We start from the raw sequence: 21,068 nt of genomic DNA, 5'->3' as shown, positions 1-21,068 counted from the left end.
GCAATAATATTAGCTCAGTTGGATTATTGCAACTCTTTATATACCTGTCTGAGCAAGAGTAACTTAAAAAGGTTGCAATTAATCCAAAACACAGCAGCAAGATTAATTTTTGGAAAAAAAGAAGTTCAAACATGTCTCCCCTTTGTTAAAAGCACTCCATTGGTTACCAGTTCACTTCAGAATTAAATTCAAATGCACTAGTATAATTTTTAAAATTATGCATGGGATCTTTACACCATTGGTAGCTATTTCACTGAATTCCTTATGTCCTACAAGATCAAGACTGTCTCAAATGTTCAAACTCTCATTCCCTTCTGTTAAGGGTGTTAAACCATAGGATATATTTCCTGATCTTTTGCATACATTTTTGCGACTACAATACTCCCCCAATATTCGCAGGGATTCTATTCCAGGAACCCCCGTGAATCTTGAAAAACCGCAAATACAGTTTTCCATGGGGGAGACGTGGGGATAGGCAGCAACATAGCAGTGGCAGCCACTGCCCGGCCCGACTGAAGTCTGAAGAACGCTGAACAGAAAAGCATGCGATTCGGGCATCTCACAGGAGGTATTTGCTCCAGCGAGGAATCTCGGACCAGCTGTGTGTGCATGAGGCAAGAAATCCAGTGGGGGGGGGGGGGGGGGGAGACAGGAGAGGGCAGCCATAGAGGCAGGAGAGAGCAGCTGGAGCGCCTGCGAGAGAAGGAAATCACTCGCGGTATGCTCCGACTGCCTCTTCCTGCACTAAAGTCGGGCCTCACCAATCAGGAGCTGCATGTGAAAGCCTAGGAAGTGGCATCAAAGGTGAATCGACATCGATGTGGGCAGCATGCTGCTCACACCAGAAAAGTTTAAAAGATATGGGGAAAGGGGAGGGGGGGCGTGGGGCAGGGGGGTGAAGAAGCAGACAGGTTAGGGGCGCCACCACCACAGGTGCCACTCACTCTTACTATGCCACTGCTTCTATGTACCTCTCTGTCTCCCTCAGCTCCTCCAAGACTGCTACTCTAGCCTCAAGAGATTGGACCCATTTCCTGAGTGCTAGGAGCTCTTTGCACCAAGCACACACATAAGACCTCTCACCAAATGGGAGATAATCAAACATGTGACACTCAGTGCAAAAGACTGGATAGCCCCCATCTAGATGCTAGACTGCTGCCTGCATCTTAATATTGGTGATTTCTTTGTTAAGTTGCTACAGGAAACTGACACTGAAGAAGAGCCAGATATTTTAAAAGAAGAAATCATAGCAGCAATTAAAGCTTTATCAAAAAACAAGTCACCTGGATCTATGGTACCCCAATTGAATTAGTCAAAGGCTCAGAAGGTGCTATCATGGCCCTCACTTGACTGTTGTCAACAGATTTGGAAGAAAAAAAGAAGGCCAACCGATTGGAGAAGATCACTGTTATTATCTATACCGATGAAAGGTGATGTTAAGGTCTATAACAACTACATAATGATTGCATTAATTCCACACGCCAGCAAAATATTGCTGAAAATAATACAATGAAGGCTACAATCATATGTTGAGCAAGAACTACCTGAAGTTCAGGCTGGTTTCAGAAAAGGTCAAGGAACAGGAGACATTATTGCCAATGTTAGAATACCAAAAGCTCCTATAATTTTGCTTCATCAACTACAGCAAAGCTTTTGACTGTGTGGATCACGATAAACTATGGAGAACTCTAGCACAAATGGGAATACCCAAAAACATAACTCAGCTGATAAAGAACGTCTATAGAAATCAAAAAGCTGCAGTGAGAACAGAATATGGCAACATTGGTTTCCAATAAAATGTGATGTCAGGCAAAGATGCATCTTGTCACCTTACCTACTCAACCTTTATGGCAAAGCCATCTTCAGAAAAGCAAATTTGGAAGAAGAGAGTTCTGGTTTCAAACTTGGTGGCTGAAATATATACAGTCATCACCAGCAACAAAGAAGACATGCTGTATCTGCTGAGAAAAATCAAAACAAAAGTCATAACATGAGATAAGAGCTAAACATTAACAAGACAAAATGATGAAGATTTTGAGCTTGAAGATGATGGAATAGAAGTTGTAAAGGAATCTCCTGAACTCTATCATAAATAAAAATCAACTAGGAGGGAAGAAATACTCCACAGAATAACACTGGGTCGCTCTCCAATGAAAGCTCTTGACAAAGTATTCAAAGGCAAGGAAATAACACTCCTAAGAAAGATCAGACTTGTCTACAAACTCATTTTCTCATTGGTCAATTACGGATGCAAAAGCTGGACACTACAGAAACAAGACAGAAAGAAAATTGACTCGTTTGAGCTTTGGTGCTGGAGAAGGATTTTATGCATGCAGTGGACTGCCAGAAAAGCTAACAAATTGATACTGGAAGAGATCAAAGCAGCTATGTCACTTGAAGTCCAAATGATGAAGTTATGACTGTCTTATTTTGGCCACACTCTCAGAAGAGAAAGATCATTGGAGAAGGACATCATGTTTGGAAAGATCAAAAGAACCAGGCAAAGAGGGTGACCTGCAATCAGATGGCTGGATATGCTGAATAAAAACAATCTCTTTTTTGATCTGTAATTCATCAAGTCATTAGGACTTGAGCATGAGTCAATGGTACCTAACTGAGTAACTTGCTGCATAAATGTTAGCACTTTCATTAAAGAATTACCCCTTTCACACATTTCTGCCCCCCGAAGTGAAAGGGTTACTTCTTTATTCCATTTGCTCAGATACTAGGCTGCCAAAGGGAGCTGCTGAACTTTTTCTGACCCCAGAGTCTCAATTTTCTGATTTATTTCTCTATGTATAAACTAATTAATGAAATGTTGCTAATTATTTCCCTGTACAATTAGTCACCATGGATCTAATTAAATGGCTGGAGTCCCCAGTCAGGCATTAACAGTGTTTTGTGTTCTTTGGCGAAATCCTTGAGAAAGAACTTTATAAATCAGCTTTATAATGTTCTTTTTAATTAGCTGTTTGCTTACAAATGTATTAAACAAGGTGAGAGAAAGCTTAATGGTAACTGTAGGCTCTATTTCAGCATGGTGCTTGCAACAGGCTTCAGAATAGTGCAGACCAAAGTATTCCTTTCATGAACTTACACCAAATGTCCCTTTACCTAAGGTTACTGGATTTTACTATTGTGGTAGTTTGAGATCTTAAGACTGAAAACCTGTTTGGAAAAAATATGGTGAAGATAGTTTGTTGAAAAGAGAACGGTTGGTGTAGTCAATTCTCAATATTGAGCAGAGATGAAAGGATATAACCAGCTTCACAGATACCGTGTTTCCCTGTAAACAAGACCTACCCTGAAAATAAGCCCTAGCATGATTTTTGGGGTGGGTCTTAATATAAGCCCTACCCCAAAAATAAGCCCTAGCTTTTCAAAACCAGGCACTTTGTCCATGGGGCCGTGTCTGGAGGGCATCTGCGCATGTGTGGATGCAATGTGTTGACGTCACATGTATGCACAAATGCATTTGACGTCATAGCCTCACACTCATACATGCTTGGAGGCCCTCCAAATGTGGCTCTGAGCTTGAGAAGAGTTTTTGGGGGGAAGGGCTGGGCTGGGGCAGAACAGAGCATGACTTGGGCAGGGATGGGGGCAGGGACACATGTCCGAATTTTACTGTTGTAAAATCTGGTAACCCTAATTAAGGTAATTCATCTCCTTATCCTTCAATGGTTACTGTCTCCTTGCTTCCCCCCAAATATGAAAATGGGTCCTGTGATATAAGTCTGCATGGGAATGGGGATCGCGGGGACCCCATGGGTATTGGCCCCAGGTCCATGGGACTCCCATGGAGATGGATGCTGGTTCTCCGGAGTTCCAATGGATATGCCGGCCTACCTTTGTTCTAGTGTTCTCTCTAAGCTTCACGGGATGGAGGAGATTCCTTGACGAGATGGAGGGGATTCCTCGTGGTTGGGGATGGAGGAGATTCTGGCAGGGATGGGTGGAATTCTGGCAGGGACAGATGGTGGCGTGTGGGATTCTAGCGGGGACAAGTGGGATTTCTGTGCCTGCGCAACTCTCTATTCTGTGACAGCTTAGGAGCTATGGATATTCATGGAAGGCTATTGAAGGTGAGTACATTAGGTATAGTAGGCAGTTATTTGTCCCTGAAGGGCTTACTATTTAAAATAATGTAAATAATAATGATAAATATAATCCAAGTGCTGCAATGGAATTTAAATTACGGTCTTTGGGTTCTCAGCCTGCTGCTCTAGTTACTAAATTGCTCCTTCACTTCACATGAATTTCTGTGTGGGCTTTTTAAAACATGGAAGTTCCTATGCAGTCACAATGAGGTCCAAAACCCTTGTTTTGACCCATTTATAATTTGGACATTTCAGTTTGTAAAAGCACAAAGTCAGCTATCCTCAGTCAGTGGGAGATAACTGGTTATCTCCATTAAATATTTGTGGTTAGCATATAACGGCTCTATCACACGATATAGCCGGCTAGTTCCAATATTCAAGGTTGATTTTAGCAATTAAAATAGGCCACACAAATAGCAGGCTTATCTTTAAGCGCTGTGTTCAGTTTTGGAGACCACACTACCGAAAGGACGTGCTGAGGATCGAGTCGGTTCAGCGAACGGCCACCAGGATGGTCTTGGGGCTCAAGGATCTCACGTATGAAGAAAGATTAAAAAAATTGCGGCTGTACTCACTTGAGGAAAGAAGAGAACGGGGAGATATGATTGAAACATATAAGTACATCACGGGACGCATCGAGTCAGAAGATGATATCTTCTGGCTCATGGGACCCTCGACCACCAGAGGGCATCCGCTGAAAATCAGGGGAGGGAAGTTTCATGGCGACTCCAGGAAGTACTTCTTCACCGAAAGAGTAGTGGATCATTGGAACAGACTCCCACTCCAGGTGATAAAGGCCAGCAGCGTGACGGATTTTAAGAGAAAATGGGATACTCGCGTGGGATCTTTAAGGGAGTAAATTCAGGGGAGGGGATACTTGGAATGGGCAGACTTGGTGGCTATAGCCCTTTTCTGCTGCTTTTTTCTATGTTTCTATGTTTCTAGATACTTAACAGAAAAGCACTGTGGCCTAATCACTTAAATTCCAGTGGCCAAAAATGAAACCAGAAATTCAATGTTGATCACTGGATACGGTGCAGCATTGAATTTCCAGTTCCAGTGCCAGCAGCGATTGTTTTTATCATGCTATAAATTATATTTAACTGGATGAACATTGCAGGCTAAGGCAGAGAATGTGGTCTTGAATGTTTATTCCATCATATGAAGCATCCCCAAGGATCTGCTCTGCTATTTAATTTGTACATGGCACCTCTGGGGTGATTACTCATTGAACTGAGACTGGGATATCAAATGTATGTTGATGATGTTTGATTTTATTTTCCTTTTATGGAAGGGATTGATGTTGCAGCTCGTCTGCAACATTATATGGGTTTGATTGATGAATGGAAGGGGGAAAATGAGTTAGAACTGAACATGATGAAGACAGAAATGTTGGTGATAGGTAGGGATACTTTTCCATGGAACGACTTGGATTAATTTTCTGGGAAGAAGCTGGAAGCAAAAAAAATTTGTTAGGTGTTTGGATGGATTCTGAATTGTCTTTGAAGAATCAAGTAAAAGAGATTGTGTGCTCATTATTTTATCATTTTAGAATGCTGATATTGAAAATTGCCCTTTCAGCTTTGAACTTCAGATTAGTGGTTTAGGCACTAGTACTCAAGAGGCTGGACTTTTGTAATATTCTGTATTTAGGAATAGGAAAAAGAAACTGAAAGTGCTTCAGCTGTTTCAGAATTCTAGGTCAAGAATCATTTTGGAAGGAAATCGATTTAATCACATTCAACCAAATTTGTATCAACTTCATTGGTTGTCAGTAGCTTTTCGGATATGATTCAAAGACCCTGTATAGATTTTTCAATGCTTATTTCTATCGGCACCTGCTTGTCTACAGGCCACAATCCAGTTATATGAGCCAGTTCAAGAACTGAGATCTGCAGCAACACAGCAAACGGGTCTGGGTAAAACCAGGATTTCCAGGATTCTCAGGATCTTCAAGATCTAGGGCAGACCACCTTAAGAATGAAATGTTCTTCTTTTATCACAGCAGCAGGCTGTCTTTCAGTGGGGAATCCCATGCTCTTTTACTCTTCTCTGTAAAGTCCCGCCCCCTATGATGCAGTACTTTTCTTCTGTGGGTGGGATTGGCAGAGAAGGACCAATGATGTCCGCAAAAGGGGAGAGGACTTCCTGCAGAATGACTGAAAATCAGTCAAAACAGTTGGTGGAACTAGCAGAGCTATATGGTAGACAAGATGGTGGAAGCTGCTGCAGGGAATGATTGGGTGGGGAGACTGAAAGAGGCATAAAATATAATCAATATGTTCAAGAAAGGAACAAAATAAATAGTACACAAAGTGAAGTGAAAGGGGGGCAGGAAACATTCATATTCTGTATTCCTTCTCCATCAAAAGCATTGGATCTGCCAGTATCCAGCAGGATCTCCCAGGATCCTGCAATTCTGACCCCCCAAAAGGGCAGTATACACTTGGAATCTGCATTTTTCAAAACCTATCAGTGAGAAAACATCCATTCCCTGCACTCCTTCCCCATCAGAAGCACAGGATCCTGCATGATATGGCAGGATCCTGCAATTCTGACCCCAGGAAGGTCTATATTCCCCTGGATTCAGCACCCTTCACCACCTATAAGGCAGGTGTATACATCCCTTCCTGGGGTCAGAATTACAGGATCTGGCATATCCTTGCAGGTCCTGTGCTTTTGATGGGGAAGGAGTGCAAGGAATGGATGTTTCCTGTCTTATAGGTGGTGAAGGGTGCTGAATCCAGGGGTTTACAGCCCTTCCTGGGGTCAGAATTGCAGGATCCTGGCACATCCTGCAAGATCCTGGAAAATCCTGTGCTTCTGATTGGTAAGGAGAGTAGGGAATGGATGTTTCCTCACTGATAGGTTGTGAAAGAAGCAGAATCCAGGTGTATACAGCCCTTCCTGGGGTCAGAATTGCAGGATTCTGGCAGCTACTGATAGATCCTGGCTTATCCTATGCCCATTTTCAAACTTTTTTTTTTTTAACCTCTCCTAAACTGTTTTTCCACTGCCTGTTTTAACGTAAGAGGCACCGGAGCCGCAACCAGCTGAGCTGATAAGGAAGAAGAGAGAAAAGCCACTATCAGCTGTGCTGGCACAGTGCCACAATCAGCTGATCGTAGCTACAGTGTCGGTTCAGCTGATCGTTGTTACATACCAGCTCAGTTGTTAGAGATTCTTCTTTTCTCCTCGTCGGCATAGCTGATCATGGCACAGGTGATTGCCAGCTGATCACAGGGAGTGGGCAGAGAAGGGGATAGAGCTGTGCCTATTTTTGTTCTTCTTAGCAAGTGCAAGTGGCAGGCACAGTTCTTCCCCCTTTTATCAGAGCTGCTCCGCATAAATAGTATGCATATAATTTGCATGTTATTATGCTGAGCATCACCCTAGCAATTTAAATCACTCACAACATGGTATTTATTACCATGTTGTTGGAGCATTTTGCTGTTACTCCCAGGGAGTTCTGTCAACCAATTTTTGATCCTATATAAAGGAGGCCAGGTGGCACTGCTAGATCCAATATGAGGGGGGTGGGGTGCACTCAAGTAGGGTTACCAGATTTTCCTTTTGGAAAATCTGGATCCCTAGACCCGCCCAGTTCCACTGAACCCTGCCCCATCATGCCCCAGTCCCACTGCCAATCCTGCCCTAACCCTGCTACCCCCCCCCCCCCCCGGCTGCCTCCCAGGTTTTGAAAAGCTGTCCGGATCTCCAGACATGTCCTTAAAAGGTGGACATTTATGGGGCAATCCAGACGTCTGATAAGCCTACACTCAGGTATCCCGAAAAGCCACCCGAAAAGCAAAACCATGCTGCATCTGGTGTAATTGCAAGCAGAAGGGTTTTGCACTTCTTTTACAGGATGCCTGAAGTTAATTCACACTCTGGGTTAAAGCTGAAAAACTCATGTCCAAGAAACATGGGGAGAGAGCAATAATCTATAGTGCACCTTGGAGTCATGTAACTTTTGAACACAAGCATTTTCTGGCAGAAGACAAATTCCACCTTTTCAACAGTCTCACACATTAGTCCATCCAGAAGGTGCTGATCTTCTCCTGCTGCAGGTTAAGAAATATTAATGGAAGGAGGAGCAGCTATATCCTGCTGCACTGTTTAAAAGATAGTGATCTAGGGGTGATCATTAGTGATGACATGAAAGCTGCCAATCAAGTGGAGAAGGCTTCCTCCAGGGCAAGACAAATGATGGGTCGTATCCATAGGGGTTTCTACAGCAGAAGACCTGAAGTCATGATGCCGTTATACAGATCCATGGTGAGACCTCACTTGGAGTATTGTGTTCAATTCTGGAGACCACATTACCGGAAGGATGTGCTGAGAATCGAGTCGGTCCAGCGAATGGCCACCAGGATGGTCTTGGGACTCAAGGATCTCACGTATGAAGAAAGACTGAATAAACTGCGGCTGTACTCACTTGAGGAACGAAGAGAGAGAGGAGACATGATTGAAACGTTTAAGTACATCACGGGACGTATCGAGTCAGAAGATGAGATCTTCTGTCTCATGGGACCCTCGACCACCAGAGGGCATCCGCTGAAAATCAGGGGAGGGAAGTTTCATATCGACTCCAGAAAGTACTTCTTCACCGAAAGAGTGGTGGATCATTGGAACAAACTCCCACTGCAGGTGATTGAGGCCAGCAGCGTGTCAGATTTTAAGAGAAAATGAGATACTCACGTAGGATCCCTAAGGGAGTGAATTTGGGGGGTGGGTATTTGGAATGGGCAGACTTGGTGGGCTATAGCCCTTTTCTGCCATCATTTTCTATGTTTCTATGTTTAACTTGCCTAGGGGAGAGTGTGGCACTGTGGTTAAAGCTACAGCCTCAGCACTCTGAAGTTGTGGGTTCAAACCCGGGCTGTTCCTTATGACCCTGGGCAAGTCACTTAACGTCCCCCCCCCCCCATTGCCCCAGGTACATTAGATAAATTGTGAATCTCACCAGGACAGGCAGGGAAAAATGCATGAGTACCTGAATAAATTCATGTAAACCATTCTGAGATCCCCTGGGTGAACAGTATAAAAAATTGATTAAATAAATCTGACTAATTAGTTTCAATAAGATTGACCAGGTTACTAAAATTCACCTTCTTAATCCAAAGTATTGCTATTCTTTTTTTTTTCCTTTGCCTGATAAGCTATAGCCTATTTTTACTGCCCTTCTGGTTGTCATTCTGCAGGGAGTTCCCGCGCTGACGTCTTCTCCTTCTCTGCTGATCCACCCACACAGGAAGAGAAGAGCATGTCATAAGGGGTGGGACTGGCAGAGAAGGGAAGAAGACATTGCAGGGGCCTCCACAAATACATAGCAGCAGATGTGGCAAGCAAAAAAGGAGGCGGTCTGCTTTTAAGGTGGTCCAGGATTCTGAGGATCCTGGAAAATTCTGCAAATCCTACATTTTTTTTTTTTTTTTTTTACCAGGATCTCAATACAAGTCAATGAGGATCTTGGAGATCCTGGAAATCCTGGTTTTACCTTAGAACATAAGAATAGCCTTACTGGGTCAGACCAATGGTCCATCAAGCCCAGTAGCCCGTTCTCACAGTGGCCAATCCAGGTCACTAGTACCTGGCCAAAATCCAAGGAGTAGCAATATTCCACGGCAATCAGTAGTCTCAAATCTTTGTAAGGTCCTCTATCCTGATGCCATTTTTTTGTGCCTTTACTCTTGCAGGCTATCAACTGTGGAATAACTTGCCGGGGTATATTCTCTTCTGCACCTCACTATAACAATTTTAAAAGGTTTTGAAAACCTTTTTTTTTTTTTTTTTTTTTTGCAAATGCATTTTCATGTATATGAGAGTCACTATTTTTATCTGCTTCTGAGATTGTATTTGCCTTTCCTTATTGCAGCTGTGAGCATTGGTGGGATGTGGGGAATTTGTCTGTTTGTTTTATTATGGACGTTTTATTGTGAGCTGCTTTGGTTTAAGCAACATATACAATAAGTATTACAAATAAATAAATACATGACAGCTTTATGGAGCTCTGAAAGTCTCCCCTTCCCCAATACCAGATGCTTTATTGAATACTAGCACAAGTAGCCAAAGTGCATTAAGGCAGAAACACATAATTGGTGTAAATGTGCATGCCTAGCTCTGTGCTAGAGTGCATAGGAATTATTTAATAATTTCCGCAAATACCTCACTGTCTTGCCCAATTAAGTATTGTATATGAGATTATTTATGTATGCAAGTAGTCACTTTCACATAAATTATTTATTTATTAGGATTTATTTCACCCAAAGTAATATACAGTTGAACAAAGGCAATAGAGAATTCATGTAGGAAACATGGGGCGGGGGTGTTGCCATGGCAGGAGGCAGTGGGCATTCTTCCTGCCATTTTTTTCTGGTGGGGGAGGGGTTCAACATGGCAGGAGGAAGTGGGCATTCCACTTCCATGTACAGCATCTGCGCCCATTTAAAAAAAAGTTAGACAGATAAGTGACTTGTTTTGGATTGCTAAAAATGATCACTTTTTTTTAGTGCATCAGGAAGCCATGTTAGAGAATCAATCGCTCTACTAGTTTACATGGCATTTCAATATTAATGAGCTTATTGGCATTTCAATATTAATGGCTGGATCGGGAAATGAGCAATCATGCAGAAAACCATGCGGTGAGCCATTTTCTGCATCAAGTCAGCAAACGTGATCATCGCTAAAGCTGTTAAAACAGGTTTAGCGACGATTGCTGGCTTTAGTGCATCTGGGTCTCACTGTACTTTGCAAAGAAGCATCCTACAACAGCAAGCACCAGGTGAAAAGGGGCTTCACAAATTCAATGTGAACATTTCTCATTGTACTTCAAGTGAAAGGGGGCATTTGCTGTTGCAGGACGCTTCTATGTGAAGCACAGTGAGAGATTTTCAAATTGAATTTGTGACTTCTGATGCAGGTGGGTGTCCATTGAAACATGGCTCCATGTCGAATCTTGATCTGATTAAACTTCATACAGAATTTTAAAAAAATTATTTTATTAAACTTTACAATGGCTAGAAGACATTATGTCAGACACCTACTTCTTTGCTTCTTTCTAGGACTAGAATACCACCATTTCTTGCTTAGGCAGTTCCTTACAGAATTATCCCCAATGGACCAAATTCTATAAGCGATGCTCTGAGTTGGTGCCAGGATCCACACCTAAATTTTAGATGTGAGGATTACACCAGTTGAAACCTAGAGTAAATTCCCAGGCAAATCAGATGTATTCTGTAACAGTGCATGCAAACCATTAGAACAGTGTATCGCAAACTGTGTGCCGTGACACACCGGCGAGGAGGAGAGTCATCCATGCCGGCTGACTGCCTACAGGACGTGCCTCTCGCAGCGAGAGGCACGTCCTGTAGAAAGTCAGCTGGCGCAGATGACTCTCCTCCTGGCCATGAGGCATCTCTCCTCCTGTCCCCGCACCTTCCGGATCCCTCCACCAAAGCGGGTTGCGGCCAGATGGGCCTCCGCGCATACGCGGAGGTCGACGCAGTAATGTCACACATGGGCGTGACATCATTGCGGCGATGTCCGTGCACTTCCGAGTGCCTTCCAGCCGGGGCACGGGATTTAGTATGCTGCTGGCCGGAATGTTGGCAAGACACTGCATTAGAACATTCATGACCCGCCCGTGGCCACCACACACCCCTGTTCAGATCCATGCACTAGAAATCACATGCGTATCTTTGTAGAAATATGCCTAACAAGATCTGTGTGGAAATTGTGATCTATTGCGAATTAGTGCCAATAATTGATTGCTAGTACCCAATTTTATCAGCGCTACTTGGTTTGTTATTTAATTAAACTTTGCACACACATTGGGCACAAGCCCAAATTTATGAGCACAATTATGTAAGACACAATAAAACAATCACAGCTCTTATAAAAAAATTATCAGTTATTATAAAAGTGAATGTAAAGTGCTCAGACCATATAACCATTAATTTAGTGATGACACCAAACTGCAAATTGGCAAACTCTTATGCCGCATGGTTTAAATTCAGACATAGAATGGTTTAAATCAGGGGTATCCAACCTGTGGCCCGAGGGCCGCATGCGGCCCCATGAAGTATTTTGTGCGGCCCAGGTCAAGGGCGATGCAGTGTCTTCCTCTGCTGCCCCCAGGTGTTTACCGTCTTGCCGGCTCCCTCCTGTGTCTTGCTGCAGCGTTTGCACATTTGTGCGGCCCCAGAAACATTTTTTTTGGCCAATGCAGCCCAGTGAAGCCAAAAGGTTGGACACCCCTGGTTTAAATTAAAGCGAGCTTGTCTGTCTTGTAGACGTCATGTCCGGTGAGGGATGGGATAGATTTATAAGCAGAGTAGCTGTCGTTCTGGTTGCACTGATGCCCACATTTCCTAGCCTGCCGGGTATAGGTTGCCGACATATGGTATGAGACCAGGTTTTCATTTTACCTAATTTAAAGAATATGAGTAACAAAATATAGTATGTACGAAGGGAGGTGATGACAAGTTTATAGTGTTGGATTAGTAAGTTATACACTGGTTTAGTACAGTATTTTAAATTTAAATTTTGTTTTAACAGCGGCCCCTTCTGATGAAGAGCCGAAACTCGGGTCGGGGGGTCAATGATTTCGATATGGAATTAGTTGATATATATATTTTTTTCAGCACTTTTAAGCACCAGACATTTTATCACAGCTGCGGTAAATGAAGTATCCAACCTCCCAGTGATTCCAGATATGTGGCTATCTTTTACTCAGTGTATGTTTATTGGTTGGGTCAGGGACTGTAAAGATGCAATGATGGTCCCTATTTTAACCGTAGTTTGGTGTCATCACTAAATTAATGGTTATATGGCCTGAGCACTTTACATTCACATTTATAATAACTGATAATTTTTTTTATAAGAGCTGTGATTGTTTTATTGTGTCTTGTGGTTCTTCATCACAGATTCAAACTAGTTATCTCCCTATTCTGTTGTTGCACAATTATGTAAGCCATGTATAGAATGCAGAGTTATGTATGTACTGTACTTATATACCTCTCAACTCCACCTCAGCTCTGTCCAAACATTACTCCCAGGAGTGTGTACCTCTACCACATAAAACCACATGTATATTAACATGCAGTTTTAAAAATACTTTATAATAGTATTCCCTTTCTGTCCTAAAGGGCAGTCTTAGTCAGGCTTGATTCTTCTCATCGTATGTATCAATGTGTAGTATTAATTAAGACAAATAGCAAAATCAATTCCACTATTAAAAAAAAAAAAAAAAATGGCTCTACCGATATTACACAGTATGACCAAATATCACTGTGTAACCCTACGAACTTGATCACAAACTTATTTAGAAGCCACAAATTCCAGAACTATTGTGATGGCAAAGATTACCCATTATATATGCACATATATATGTAGTTTTAAATATTCTGCAAACATGTTCTTTTAGTTATAATTCTGCTCAGAGCACCTTTCACCTCCTTGTTCCTCAGGCTATATATGAGTGGGTTTAACATCGGGGTAACCACTGTGTACATTACAGTTATCACAATATCCCTTTCCAAGGAATAGGCTGATGATGGGCAAAAATAATTAAAAACTATGGTCCCATAGAAAAGGGATACCACTGTGAGATGAGAGGAGCAAGTGGAGAAAGCTTTATGTCTTCCTGCTGAAGATTGGACTTTCAGGATAGTGGCAATAATGTGGACATAAGAGATGAGTACACACAGAAAGGGACCTAGCCCAATGACTGATGCTTCAATAAATAAGGCTATCTCATAGATAGAGGTATCAGAGCAGGAGAGTTTCAACAGAGGTGGGATGTCACAGAAGAAGTAGTGAATGATGTTGGAACCACAGAAGGACAACCCAGAGATCAACACAGCATGTAATAAAGAATTTAAAGCAGCAATACCCCATGAACCAGCTACCATAAAACTACAGGCCTTTCCACTCATCACCATGGTATAATGCATGGGGTTACAAATGGCCACATATCTATCATATGCCATCACTGCCAAAAGGAACATCTCTGTAAGTCCAAAGGCAACAAAGAAATACAACTGGGTGATGCATTCTGAGAAAGAGATTATCTTCTTTGTAGACAAGAGAATGGACAACATTTTCGGAACGATGACTGAGCTGTAACTCATGTCCACTACAGACAAGATACTGAGGAAGAAATACATTGGTGTGTGGAGATGCTGGTCAGTGAGTATTAATGTGATCATTAAAGAATTCCCCAACAGAGCAACCAAGTACATTGTTGAAAGCAGCACAGCGATGAAGGGCTGCTCCTCTAAATGGACTGAAATACTCAGTAGAATAAATTCCATCACAGTCGTGTGATTGCTCGCATCCATGAATTTAATACCTGTAGAGTTCACAGCAAGATAAAAATAATCAGCTAGTATTTTACAAATAACTTAAGTAAAAAAGCAAACAAACCAAAAAACATTTTCTATCAGAAGAATTATTCCTAATTCCCTTTTAAAGAAACAGACAATCCTAAGAGTCAGAAAAGTGAGTTGAAGAGTGGGGAAAATTTCTGAGACTGCAGAGAAATTTCTCTTAATACTTAGGAATTTGTATTTGCTTCATGTTGTTTTACTCCCATCCAACAAGAATACGCCAAAGCTTTGTTTGTTTTTCCTGTGTCAGAAAGAGAGTGCATTCTTTACAAAGAGTATTCACTCTTTCAGACATTGCCTCTGAAATGAAAAAGAAACAAACTGAACAAAATTTTCCTTGAATAGCACAAGCTAAACATAGAAACATGATGGCAGATAAAGGACAAATGGCCCATCTCGTCTGCCCATCTGCAGTAACCATTATCTCTTTCTCTCTCCGAGAGATCCCACATGCCTATCCCAGGCCCTTTTGAATTCAGACACAATCTCTGTCTCTACCACCTCTTCTGGGAGACTATTTCATGCATCTACTACCCTTTCTGTAAACAAAATGAAAACTTTTGGGCTGCACACCCCTAATAATTGTTATTCATTATGAAGATCCTAAGAGCTACTCTTGAAGGTCTGGATGACCCGAGTTGGTCACCCATAGGAGTCAGCTTTGCAAGGCAGTTGGGAAGGGTAGGTCAGGACAGGAGGGGAGGGGGTAAGCACGAGGTGAAACTAGGCTTCCCGCCGATAGGAATAAAATGATTGGGTAGGGAAGCAGAGCAGAGAATTATGGGTAAGGGATATAAGGACACATGCTTCCGAGGCAGAGGGCTTTTTCCTGTCCTTCAAAGATTTCTCTCCCACCCACCCTTTTTACATTGGGGTTAGTCTAGGGAGGTATGGGGTTTGGGGCTGTCATAGCTGCGATAATCCTGAGCTGCAGGGTTCTTGGCTCACCAGATGATGAACTGATACTTGGAAGTAAGCTCAGGCAAGCAGTTACACTTCAGGTTAGGTGACCCTAAAAGGGGCATGGAGGTCCATGCCTACTCCCAGGCTCATCTGAGGATGAGCGGTTATTTGGAAATGAGCAAATATTCTTTGGGTCAGGCAACCCGGAATGGGGACATGGAGGTCCATGCCTACCCCCTAAGCTCTAGCTGACATGGCAGGGCCAGGGGAACTACGATTATTGGTCAAATGGCACAAATCTTATGTAGCTCAGGAGGTGATGCAATTGTTGATTGTTTATCTAATTGCTTTCCCAATAAACAAAGCTGCGGCTTTGGATTTACCATCCTTAAAGTATCTGTGATCTATTCATTGCAGTCACTATGTTAGTGGTGTAAAGTTTTATGTGCCAAGGATAGAATGAGCATTGGGGAATGAGGGGTAAGGGGGAGGTAAAAGTGTGTGTGGGAGGGGGGGGAGTTGTAAGGGTGCAACTCGGCCATTCCAGATCCATGTTATTTTAGGAAAGTATATTTGTTAGCTCACATTTGGATTACCTGAACACCGAAAAAAATTGCACATACAATTGATTGTAAGCACCTAAATCTATGAATATGTGCATGTACACTTGACAATGGAAAACCTAAAAATAGAAGGGTTGATATTCAGTGTGAGTTAGCCAGGCTTGGGGCAGATATGCAGTAGTATGTAACCAAAGAATGCTGCTGAATAATTACACAGATTGTTGTGACATTATCCAGTTAGTGACCTGGTAATCTGGTAGCTGAGCAGATTGGAGCCAGAAATTATCTGGGCATTGCCGATATCTGAGTAAGGTCGGTGCTTGATCAGCTGTGCATGTTGGATCAAATAACTAGCAGTCCTATCCTGCCCATATAGCTATCCAGCACTGAATATCAGTGATACCCAAATATTTAGCACTGGTAGCCAGATATGATCTAAGACCCTCTTTTACAAAGGCGATTTTCATGGTGGGCTGCGGTAATTGCTCTGACACCCATAGGGATTCAAAGAGCGTTGGAGCGCTTGTTGCATGGCAGCCACTATTGTGCCTTTGTAAAAGAGGGGGGTGGGGTGGGGTAAATTTTTTTTAATGTGGTCAGTGTTAAAAAAACACAACAAAAAAAATTGCTGACTGTGGTGTATTGACCAGAAACTGAAAATATTTTGGCAATTCACTTTCTTGTCTTACCTATCACATCATATAATATTGCAGAACAGAGATTGGGTTCTGGTCATGATCATTTAGAATTTCTTGACTTTTTGGCATCTGTACTTAAAACGATTGCATTCCTCCAATATAGGGGGAAAAAAAAAATCACAAAAACTTTGCAACAATAGTAGAGTCAAATTAATCAAACCGGAAATAAAAATAAGGAACTTCCTCTTCTTTAGTCAATTCTTTCTCACTGTATCTTTTAACCCAAACTTTCCCTTTACTGTCTTTCATTATTCCAGGATTTTTGTTATTGTATTTTACCTTTGACTCCCCCAATTTCTTCTTTCATTCTACTCCATCTTCATGCCTTTTTTCTGAAGTAGACACTGTAGATTATTTTGGAAATGGGAAATTGTCCTTCCACATGTATTGGTGTGGTCTATAGACCAGTGAAGAACTGGACAGAGTTCTCCAAATTATGGGAATGAAGGAGGAGGTGCTGAAGGTAGGAAATTTACCTGCTATGGTAATATATAGAAATAAAATCAAAAACAAAGGAGTTGGAAAAACTAAGAAAAAGTATAAGAGATCTACAACTACTACTCCAGGAAGATGAAATGCTAAAAGAAATATTCCCACTATGCTGGCCTTCCGTCAGCCACCTAATTTGAAACAAAAATTGGTAAAAAGCAAGTTCCCCACACAAACCCATGAAGAAGAGAATAGCACACATCATTGTAGTGTGGCAAACTGCAAGCGCATCTCAAAGGATCCCACAGTCACTCATATGGGAAAAACAATCAGTATAAAGGGATCCTTCACATGTGCCCTGATACCCTGAGGGTTCTTACACAGGGAGCCCACAGCCTGCGCTCTGAAAAATTCAGAAGGCAAGCTAGCACCCAGGGGAATGGACTCTAAGCCCTGAAGTGGCACATGGCAGGCTGGCTCCACAAGTCCACCCGAAGGCTTGCCCTGCAAGTTGCAGTCTGGCTCCACAGAACCTGTATCCTTTCCCAGGCGTCTCACGTACTGTAGAGTACCCCAAGGATCCCCACTCTCTCCAATCCCATTTAACAAAAACCTATGTTTACAGGGGAATTGATTGACCTTACTAGGAGTTAAAAGCTTTAGCTATGCAAATAATATCTCAGTCCTTATCCCAATCTCCTCTTTGCCCTCAAAGGAATCTGGACGAATCGAGGAGGTCATCCGAACAATGGAAGACTGCATGATGAAACACAAACTGAAATTGAACCCTGAAAAAAATCTAATTTTTTCTTGCAAACCCATCAATCCCAAATGAGGAAAGCATCATGATCTGGGGAAAACCCCTATCATTACCGTCCACTATTACAATCCAGGGTGTTATACTAGATCAGAAAATGACCATGGAAACTCAAATAGCGGCCATAGTCGGCAAAGCATTTGCAGCTCTCCAAAAGCTGCAATCTATTTGATCTTATTTTGATACCCTTCCATTTCAAATTCTATGCCAAGCTCTGATCCTTAGTATGCTAGACTATTGTAATCTCATTTATCTTTCATGCCCCCAGAAACATTACAATAAAGTTAAATACAACATTACAATAAAGTTAAATACAACACATTTAAAAAAACATGGACGGGTGAAACATTTAGAAGATGAGAAAAATCACATAAAATGTAGTTTCTTCAGGATTGTTTATCTGATTAAATTTATCACATAGGATATTTTAAAAAATGCATTTATAGATCATTCAGTGATCTATTGGAAAGTTTAAGTGGGTGCTGCAGAATAAGTCACCAAGAAAAAGTATAACAGTTTGAATACTAATTTAATAATATTAGGTTTAATTTATTTTCTAAGTACTACTAATAATAGAACAAACTATTTTAAATCAAACATTAAAAGTTGCTTTCTAAGCAAAATGAAACAAGAAGTAAATACCTGTAGGTGAGAATTATCAGTCTTTATTCAAACTTGAGGATGTATCTGTTCTGGCATATGGTCTTATTGCTACAGTCTAAATACTGAAATTCTGTGGCAGGTTTTAAATAAATGGGTGTCAGCGAAAGATCCCCAAAGAATCTTAGGTTGTTTAGACACAAAGAAATAAAGAAGGTTGCGTCACACTCCTAGGGAACATAATTACAGTGCCACCTTGTCACAAAGGACTGGGAGAATCTGCAGATCAGGTGTTGTCCTGTTTCAGTAGAAACATTAGTGGGTCAGTTCACAGAGGTAGAAAATCAATTTAGAAAATCTTATGTATGTAAATGCTTATTGTGAGAAATGTGAAAAATAAACTTTTATATTAGAGTGTACAGTATTTACTAATATTTTTGCTAACATTTTGTATGTTCCAGGTGTTATTTATTGCAAGTTGCAAATACTTATAGAGACAGTTGGGGGAGAGAGAGGAGAAGGTATTGACAAATTGCTTGAGAGGTAGAAAGGAGATAAGATGAAATTTGCAGCTATCTGAGAACCCATTGTTTCAAACTAGTGTAAGTGCATACTGCTTTAGTATTACAGAATGTAGGCTTTGTTAAAATAAACTGAAGGACACAAGAATGTAGCTGGAGGGTATGTGAATGACATATAGGGGAAGAATTAAATAAGACAGGTGTCGCATAGGGGAATGACAGAAAAAGAGTAAGGGGAGAAATAAACAAGGGCATGGAAAATGGAAGTGCAGAAAGTTGCATTTGATAGGTTGTGAGCTACCAATACCCTAACCGAAGGGTACATAGACAGTTGGGACCAGAAATGTGTGAACTAACTATATAATGCATAATCACATTAAGCTTTATGTGCCTACTCTGTATGTTTGACACTCTTTCTTGCAAGAGAGTAAACTAAAATCAGTTTTTGTTTCATCGGGTATTTTTCCTGAGTGTCCTGGTGGGGATATCTTACTTCTCACAGTTTGGGGGCTCGTCCGGGATGATGTCATGATTGGCAGGGACTGGCACTGCCGAGTAGTGGGAAGATGCGTCTCATTGATTTCATAGGTCTCGCAGCTGTCAACAGGGGTCCCACAATGTACCGACAAAGATCCTGAGATCTGTTTGAGAGGAGGACTCAGTAAAACAGAAGGGCATGTGCTAACAGCCAGCTGACTCTGTGTATGGACCAAGGTAAGAAGTTTTGGGTTATATAGTATTACCTTGGTGGCTGGGGACATTCTGTGAGACATTGTAAGTGTGTGAGTGAGCCGTGCCTTCGGTACGAAGTGAGTGCAGAGTCCTGATTTGCACACAAGGAACATGGCCAGAGACGGACAAAGTGAAAGGGTTTATTGCATGCTTGTGGTGTCTCAAGGGTCAGAATGGGAAATAAAACTAGCAGAAATAGAGATCGGGATTGTAATGAGAATCCTGGGAACATTCCTCCAGAAAGCCCCTTAGGGAGGATGTTAAAGCATTGGGAAGACATGACTTGTACTAAAGGAAGAGTAAAAACCAGATGATTAGATATTGTTGCTTTATTTGGACAAGGGAAAGTATTAGACCATCAGACATTTACTGGCCAAAGTATGGGATGGATGAGGACTGGTCATGTGAGACACTGAAGCCCGAATTCTGTAAGACGCACCTAAATATTAGGCACCATGCTAGGCGCCACCAATCGTGATTCATGGAACGGCATTTCATAAATCGCGCTGAGCTACGATATATAACGCTCAGAATGAAAGCGCCCTTTATAGAATCGCCCTCTATTTGTAAATGCAGTTTATAGAATCACCGCTATGGTAAATGGCGCTCTATTATTGGGCGCTGTTTAAAGAATCGCCTCCTGGGCATCCATAATGGTGCTGCATGATGCCATGACGTTAACGCACATGACATAGTGATATCATCAGTGCGGAGACATCATTTAGCAAGATGTTTGGCAAAAGGCAAGCCAGCTTTTCCATGGCTGACTCCAGACTCCTGGTCAGCCTCTTTATTGCCAGAGAACACCATTATTTTCTGGTACCAGGCCACAGAAGGCCCTATCTAAGATACAGGAAAGGTATTAAACGACTTGCAATTATATGATCGTTGCACATGTGAAGAAATGATTTCTATTGTAACTGTATGAATGAGTAATACATATTGTTTTCTGTACAGCAATATAGAAATCAAGTTTTATGTTCTTTTATGTTACAGAAGAGCCTGGGAAAGGCTGGCCAGAAGGATTAACCAACAAGCCTCATACCCCAGATCCGTAAGTATATGTTTCATGTTAGTAATATAACGGGTTACCATATGGCTCCAGAAAAGGGAGGGTGGATTGAGACACCAGGGTTTTATATCAATTGAAGGTAGGTATAAGGGAGGAAAAACCTGGATGCCCTTTGACAGTTGTCCCCCTAATCCTTGGATGATAAAATTTCCCTTCTTCCTGCAGGAACTGCCAGACTTGTGCAGTTAAGATCAGTGGCACCCGGGGCCCATCATTTTTTGACACCCCCCCATGTAAAAAAA

The 21,068-nt window shown here is 41.9% G+C and overlaps 1 protein-coding gene across 1 annotated transcript; it reads right to left on the bottom strand.

Annotated features, from left to right (window-relative positions):
- Positions 1-13,498: 13,498 nt before the first annotated feature.
- LOC117365470 (olfactory receptor 1361-like) lies at positions 13,499-14,443 on the bottom strand. Its single transcript, XM_033955946.1, has one exon. It carries the CDS (start codon positions 14,441-14,443, stop codon positions 13,499-13,501), a length of 945 nt encoding a protein of 314 aa, XP_033811837.1.
- Positions 14,444-21,068: the final 6,625 nt, after the last annotated feature.

The sequence above is a fragment of the Geotrypetes seraphini genome, chromosome 8, assembly GCF_902459505.1.
Source record: "Geotrypetes seraphini chromosome 8, aGeoSer1.1, whole genome shotgun sequence".
Lineage (NCBI taxonomy): Eukaryota > Metazoa > Chordata > Amphibia > Gymnophiona > Dermophiidae > Geotrypetes > Geotrypetes seraphini.
The sequence above is the reverse complement of the archived record's forward strand: the minus strand, read 5'-3'. Positions and strand labels throughout refer to the sequence as shown.